The sequence below is a fragment of the Megalops cyprinoides genome, chromosome 1 (assembly GCF_013368585.1).
Source record: "Megalops cyprinoides isolate fMegCyp1 chromosome 1, fMegCyp1.pri, whole genome shotgun sequence".
In the NCBI taxonomy this organism is placed as follows: Eukaryota; Metazoa; Chordata; class Actinopteri; order Elopiformes; family Megalopidae; genus Megalops; species Megalops cyprinoides.
Genome location: NC_050583.1, coordinates 18,458,122 through 18,466,237, shown reverse-complemented (window position 1 = coordinate 18,466,237; position 8,116 = coordinate 18,458,122). Strand labels below are relative to the sequence as shown.

The window sequence follows — 8,116 nt, the reverse complement described above, 5'->3', positions numbered from 1 at the left end:
CACTTTCATCCACCATTATATGCTTACTGCAGTTCTGGATAACAGTTCTCAAAGTTTTGGAACACACTGTTCAATAATACCACTGGAATTTATTTTTCAAACGACAGTCTGTCATTTCAATCATGACTTCCAGGGGATAAAAAAAAGTTCATATTAAACTAGATCTTTTCATTTTGACAGCGCATATTTTTAAGGGAACAACGACCTGAAACATGTTACCCTCCAACAGTCAAACACAAACACTTCATATGATGACCCATGTACATAAAAGAAAAAAAATATATTAAAAAAAAATCACAATAAAATGCAATGTGGTTAAAAAAAGAGGGTAAAAGCACAGATGGAAAATATGGTGCAGTGGAAAACACTGGCAGTGATGGCTGCCTATCCACAACTTGAACATTTAAATTCCAATGAAATATATTTGAAAAATAAAAAGCTGACCACACCACCCATACACTTGATACCAAGAGATTTACTTGGCGTACTAGGTGCAAACACGGCATGAATGCAGTCAGTCAAATGGATTTGAGTAAAGAACAGCAGCACAATTTATTAAAAAGGAAACATGTACATTTATTTCTTTAAAACAACTCTATCACTTCGATGGAGTACTGGCCGACGTCCTCGGTCGGCTTGACTTTGTGGAGCTCTTGAAGGCTCCCTTGGATTTTCCCCAGTTCAGAGAACAGTTTCACCTGAAACAAAGGGCAGAGATGATGTATGTTACCTCTGAGTTGCTGAGGCTGGGTCTTTTAATGCTTTTGCCTGGACGACGCTGATCTGTCCCACTGAAACAATCCTCAATTAACCCATGTGAAGAATATTTAGCAGGAATTTTATGGATGGAGCGTCCACATTAGCATTTACACTGGATAATCTGGTGGTGTTGGTAGGGATGCAAGACAACTCCATTTGGACTTAAAACATTAAATGGCATTCCTTATGTTGGCACAAAAAAGGTCTACTTGACCCTATTTCAAACACACCTGTGATCTCACAAACTTGTGGAGATAGGACAGCAACTCCTTTGCTTCAGGAAGCATTACCAATACTGTGAAGTGTGCATCAAGCAACAAGCAAACCCAGTCCATGATCTAGAAAGAAACAACGAAAAAGTCAATATCAAACAGAGGCTTCTGTGTCATACAGAAAAACAGTAAGCATCCATGTACCAACAAACCTGTGTCATTGTTGGTGCTCTTAAACCAGGCACCTGTGAACTGATGTCTTGGGAACACTTCAAGTATAGGAACTGAAGGTACTGGAGAAACAGCTGAAGAGAAGGGGGGAGAAAGGTTTACACAGTGAGAGATAGTCTAAAGTCCCTAGGCTTGTCCTTGCAGTAATCAAGGAAGATCTGACAGAGGTAGTGAACAGACACTCACAATAACCTGTGGGGCTGAGAGGTCCTTAAGGTGTGGGAGCAGGAAGTTCTCACTGTAGGCTGTCTGCAGGATTTCATTCCTGAAATCTACAGCTAAGGAAGCCGTCACGCTGCTGATCAAATCAAACACTCACAAAAGGCCCTGTGGATTCACAAGATCACCAAATCATAATCAAGAGATCCAAGTTATCTGACAGCAGCGAAGCTTGTTTTACATCACCGCGTTGAGGTGCGTGCAGCTCCAACAGCACTTCTTCTACAAATGACCAACAATACTGTGAAATACACAAGGCCACACAGCGCGTTATGGGAGAGGGCACTTAGAGCAGGATACAGCAGGGCAGCCTTCTTTAGCCCCACAGGGCAGGTCAGCTTGTATGCCAGCCAGCCTGGCACTTTCTCCTGCTTGGAAGGGGCGATCTGGACGTCACAGCTGTCCTCCTCCAGCAGCACAGGGCTGAAGCCATTCTGCAGGACCCCTTCCCCGCTGGGCTCTGACACCAGGCTCTCCATGAAAGATACGCTGTCCAGCTCCACACTCACTGCCTCCAGGTCGCTGTCCGGAATGCTGCAAGGGGAGTGGCATGGGTGTCATTTGGGTTAAAACAGTTCGCTACCACTTGAGCTCCTATGGCTCAATCCGTAGAGCATGGCGCTAGCGATGCCAAGGTTGTGGATTCGATTCCCAGGGAGTACACATAATTACTAGATGTATACCTCCGATATACTGTAAGTTGATTTGGATAAAAGTGTCTGCTAAATGAATAACTAACAGTAACAAAAAGGGAAAAAAAAAAAATCACATACTGCAGGTAAAACCACACCAAGATCCAAAATCTACATCTCTGCAAGGCGCGCACTAGCAACATCATTGCTCCAGCTGTGAAAGCACACTACAGACTGACCTGATAAAGGCCTTGAGGCAGGCGCAGGTCACGGCCTCCGGGATGTCCGGAAAGTGCTGCAGACACAGCTGTGTGAGGAAATAGTCCTTCTTCTCCAGCGCAAGCATCAGAAGGCCAGGACACACACTGCAAGAGCAGCACGGTTCAGCAGAAGGTCAATAGTCATTTATAGCAAAAAGATCATAGTGCAGTTCTCTCTCCTGTTTTGGTGTAGAGTGCAGACAAATCATTTACAATAACTTATCCTAGAATGTTTGCATACAGCAGAGCCAAGAATGACTTTTGCTCAAAAAGTTGACATGATGATGTAAACATAAAAATTCCATGACTCGAACTCAGAGTTGATTTCAGAAATAACTTACTTCTCCAGGCATGGTTTATGTGTTAATCATAAGCACCTGGTTTTATTTTTGTGCATATTTGACTGCATAGATTGAATTTGATAAGATATGATGTATATTTCTTATGCTTTATCCCTGAACTGTTCCTTGCTATGATGTACCTTGTAAGTGACTTGTAAGTCACTCAGGATAAGAATGACTGTCAAACATAGGAACAATATAACCATAAGAAACCATCAACCATATAACCATAAGAAAAGAAGACATATGCAATAAAGAAGAGTGAATGTGTTTAAAAATGGAGAGAATCATCAGCATAACTGGACGCTGGCAATTGGAAGAAGGGGAGTACAAAACCCTTTTACCAGCGACATATTTGCTCACATTGAAGGCACCCACTTCTGAGGTAGGAACCTCCAACGCACCCAAGTTCTGATACGCCCTCACCTGTGACAGAGACAGTGAGTGTTCACCAGCTGCACCAGGGCACTCTGTGCGTAGAAGCTGGCTTCTGACTGGCAGCGTGCCACCAGCTCGGAGGCCACGTGACTGACGGAGAGCTGGAGGTCAGGAGCAGCGGCTCTGGAGAGGTATTCCTCCACCTGCCTCTGCACGTCTTCCTCTGGGGCGGTCTGTGAGAGGAGGGGTGGCATCACATTCAAATAAGAAACTCCACAATCACAGCTATGTAATGCTTTGGAAGCAAACGCTGCACAAAAGGGTATTGCTTGACTTTGTGCAGTTTATTTTTCCAGTCCACTTGCTTTATACCTTTATTTGCTCCAGTACTTGGTCCAATGTGAGGAGAGGGGCTGCTTGGCTCTTCCGAATTAATTTCTGTTGAGTAGAAAAACGAGGGCAGTCCATCATGGCGTAGCAGAATGCACAGCATTCGCATTCAAAAAACAGCTGAACCTCAGAACATCACCTGCATCCGTTAGCAGAACTTCCATAACAATGTTAGGCAGCTCAGAACACCTTAACTTAAAATGACAACAGCCGCCCAAGAAGCAGAAAATCAAATCAGTAAAGAGCTATTTTGACGTACGCTCTTCCGCGTCTCAACCCCTCTCGCAACACTCTGTGGCTGGGCCGCTTCTCCATGGAGCAGGCTATTCCACGACAGGACAGGAGCAGCTGACCGAGAACCTAAACAAGCAAAAACCAGGACTCACTTTTATCCATTACATTACATTACATTTTCACTCTTGATTGAAGGTAAAACACTCAACTTAATGTGAAGGGAGCCATAACATTCAAATATATCTACTGGGCAAGCCTATTGGGAAGTAGTTGTGATTAACACTAGTTGTGTTGGATGACATCCTGTGCAGTTTCAGTGAATATCATGGTGTTTGGATGGGCTGATATGGTGGGCACAGTGAAGGAGATAAGCAACCCCACTGGCATGAAAATTAGTGAGTCTGAATAGAAGACTGTGTGGCACGATCATTATTTCGGTTGAGTGGCTCACCCTCTGTCCCGGCTTGCTTGAGCTTCCCCAGGGCTGCAGCCAGCGAGGACCTCTGACACTCGTAGGGAATGACAGTCAGGGACTTCCCATGAGGAACATACAGCTTCCCAGAGTAACCCCATAGCTGAGGGCCAAACAGTAAGATTCATCTTTCACGCCATAATGGAGTACTCACAATACTGCAACAAAGTGACATATTAACTTTGAACTGCATAGTGCTGAACATGCAAAAACAAAGTAAAAATGTCAACCATCCTGACCTGTCCATATATATTCCCAGTCATCTCCTTGCTTGCCTGTAAAGTCTGGAAATTGGTATTCCATATGCACAGGAAGTCTGCAAGAGAGGAAAAAAAAACAAGAGAAGATCTATCACAACAGACTATTATTTTAAAGTGAAAAGCCAACTATTATCAAGTGAAGAATAGATGCCACCAACTTTAATGGTGTTTGCAGTTTTCAGGGAACACTAAAAAAGGCAGCCATTGCAGATTACAGTGGCAAATAAAAATGGCCCTTTCTCTTATATCTATATGTGGCAGATGATTACTGCTTGATGTTACAGGAAAGCTGATAGTTGAATCATACGCACAATCAGGGTGTGGTTGTAGAGAAGTAGCAGTGTCTTAAAACGTTACCTTGTTAGAGGCACTTCAGTACTAAATTATTTATAAGAGAGCATAATTATGTGCAATCACCATGGAATGAGTTCATTACATTTTGAAAGCCTTTTAGCAATTCAGGAAGTAACTTGCATATTTTGAGAAAAATGTGGTAATGTTCATGAAAATTAATAGTAATAAAAGGACACTCACAATTACAGCTCTCACAAATATAGTGCAAATATCCATTTTTCTGCATTCCACAGAGTATGTCTGCATGTGCATAGCATTATTCTTGGTTCAGGTGTCCAGGATCTTCATCAGTGTATTTTAAAAATGGTATGCGTGTGCGCATGTGTGAGTCAGAGAGACGGAGAGAGAGAGAGAGGGGAAAACAGAAAGGAGGTGTTACCTTTTCCGGCACCGGCTGATGGATGGGGGACACCCACCACCGCCACATGGGCCTGGTCCAGGGACAGCAGGGCTGCAGAGGACAGGTCGCCCTCCCCCACAGGCAGCTTCAGCAGCAGGGTACGCGGCAGGGTCTGCTCCCCCTCCACCGGGGCCCCGCGCACTGCGACCACACTCTGGTACACACAGCCACTCGAGTCTGCAGGGCAAAAAATAAACTAACATGAACCACATCCAAACAAAGGTCATCTGCATGATTACCTTCATAAATCACTGGATGGTGTTCTATGGCTTTGCATATCAAGTTTACCCGCAGTAAATTCTTACATAATGGTAATGTGTACTATGATGTTATCTGATTCTTACAGATGTTTCTCTACACAGGAGATTAAATGCAATTTCAGTCATATGTGAAGTACTTTATTTCACATATAATACAAAACACTGTTGCTTTACTGGTAACACTGACTTACATAAATATTGGAGATTTATGTTTTTATCCCTGACTGTTGCAGAGAAACTTATTGGGACATCGCCTATCCTTTCCATCTCCAGCCTGTACTTCTGTAGGGAGTTTGGGTTGAATCTTTGCAGATACAGGAAGTGGTTCCCTTTCTGTGGCGGGGCGGTAAAACTTGTGTTAGAGATGGAGAACAGAGACATTTCAATGAAAGAAAGTAAAACAATGTGATAACCATTTAAGGCGAGGGCAGACAGTCTGACATATAAGCAGATCCTGGTTCATTTACCTGTTCTGTGGTGAAAATGACGACCTGCTGGTTCCCCTCAGCAACGCTGCTGCTCCATCTGGAGGGGGTCGGGAAATAGACCACAATAATGAAACAACCAAGCGCTTTCTGGTCACGGCACTCTAGCTGTCAGTCAAATGGCAACTCAAAGCAAAATGCCAATGAATTCAGCATGGCATGTGTGATAGAGGACAACTTAAAGAGCCATTTTTGAACTCAAACAGATAAATAAAATGCTTCAAATGCCTTGAAAAGTCATATTTACTGATTATAAAAGGTATTTTAAATTCCCAGACTTCCACGGTCCACCCGCGCTGTGCTGAAACAGACAGGCCGCATGACTGACCTGATGACTTCCTCCTCCGACAGGACGCCCTCTATGGGCTGCTGTGGAGCGGCCAGGAGAGAGTCCAGCAGCCTCACGGCCCCTTGGTTAAACAGCACCACCGGCTCACTGTCCGGCACTGCCAGCAGCCTCGCGATGTCAGCGGACACCTGCAGAGAGCAGAGCATTGTGAGAGACATGGCATAAGCAGAGAAGTAAATTCAAAGTTTAATTTTGGAGTGGTAACCACGCAGAGTGACAGGTTCCAATATGTGGGTTAAAGCTGAAGCTGAAGCTGTTAAAGATAAACGATCTTCACAAAAATGATATTACACTGCACTGGTGTTAAAGCACTTGCAATTCCCTCATTTGAGACGGAAGTGTATTTTTCCTTCGGTCATCTGAGGCCACTAGTATGCTGACAGGGGAAACTAGTTGAACAGCCAGGCCATATTCACTAGTATCTCTTTGAATAGCAGCAGGCAGTTTGACACATTTACTAAAATACTACTACTACTACTAATAATAATGATAATAAATAAATAAATAAAAAGAACAATTTAAACTTTAAAGGTCCTACCACAATGTATATAAAACCAAATATAAATGTATATTGAATGATACTTACAGTTGCTTTAAACACTTTGTCAAAATTGATATCGTCGTCTTTCCACACTCTGATGACCTAGAGGAAAAACATAACGATTATATGCTGGATAATCACAGTGTAACACAGCGTGTTAGAATAAATGCCCTAAAAACAGTTACAGCGTAATGTTGACATAGAGTCAATAATGGTGAGTCAAACCAGTTCTCATGTAACAACGCACTTAAATTCATTAGCTAGAAAAGTACAAGCCAAAAGTAACAGTTTAAACTGTTACCTACCTTGTTATCAGTGGCCACCACATATTCCCCCGTTTGGATGTTATACACCGCAGGACATGTCAGCGTTTGCCCCTGTTTCACTGTCCAGCTGCCCAGTGGCTTCTGATCGGAGACCTAGAAAAACACGGAACTGTGACTGAACGGGACTTAGTGGTTGTTGCACAAACTCTTGAGTGGCCAACCGATGGACGCGTAGGAAAATGAGCAGGCTAGCGAACAGCTTCCTACCTAACCAGCCACACTCAGGTACAGATTTGCCACGTACTTCAGCAGCGAAATTAATACTTTATTTCGTACTCAGACTGCCGTCACAATGACACTGTATGCATTCTCAATCCCAAATTATTTATTTCGCCATCGTCAATTATACTTGCTATTTTGTCGGACAACTACAAGCTTGATTGCGTACATGATTTGACTGAGTGAGCGTCCGTACTGCTAAACTGCGGAAAAATGAACCTGCTCGTGTAGCTTACAGTGTCACTTGAAGGCATCCAACGATCTGTTATTAGCAATGAGTACTCTAAATTTAACATTCTAATATAAATTCATAATTCCTGTAACAGTTATGCTCGGACACCAGTCCCAATGAACACGAGAACTACAGGCGATCAGCTACCTATAGCTATATGTTAAGCGTGCGATTCTTAATTTAATACAGATTTACCTTGTACACAGTAACGGATCTTCCGGAGTCGGTAACGACAACATGGTCGGTGTCCTTGGCCGGTTCAATCCCTTGAACGCCGGCTTCAGCAGAGTCCGCTGGCGAGACAAGCCCGCACAACGTGAACCCCTCATACAGCGCGGCCATGCTACATGCAGAAAGTAACAAATTGCTGCGATCGCGAGACTTACGCGAGGCTACCATAGAGTAGTAGACTTAGGGGAAGCCAAAGCAGAACGTATGCTGTCATATTCAAATTGCGCCTCGTAGTGTTGTGGTATAACTACTACACGTTTCAAATCCCCCATCCCAACACAGATTCACACAACTGGTGCACTGCTATCGCCGTTTGTAAATCACCTGTTAT

At 43.5% G+C, this 8,116-nt stretch overlaps 1 protein-coding gene across 1 annotated transcript; it reads right to left on the bottom strand.

Annotated features, from left to right (window-relative positions):
• Positions 1-292: 292 nt before the first annotated feature.
• Positions 293-7,900, bottom strand: nol11 (nucleolar protein 11). Its single transcript, XM_036540003.1, has 18 exons — positions 7,750-7,900; positions 7,083-7,196; positions 6,823-6,879; positions 6,216-6,364; positions 5,870-5,927; positions 5,594-5,735; positions 5,122-5,319; positions 4,368-4,444; positions 4,108-4,231; positions 3,682-3,782; positions 3,405-3,470; positions 3,081-3,265; positions 2,293-2,418; positions 1,722-1,955; positions 1,389-1,467; positions 1,184-1,276; positions 990-1,097; positions 293-698 (listed from the first exon to the last, which is right to left on the bottom strand). Exons 1-18 carry the CDS (start codon positions 7,894-7,896, stop codon positions 585-587), a joined length of 2,172 nt encoding a protein of 723 aa, XP_036395896.1. The 5' UTR covers positions 7,897-7,900; the 3' UTR covers positions 293-584.
• Positions 7,901-8,116: the final 216 nt, after the last annotated feature.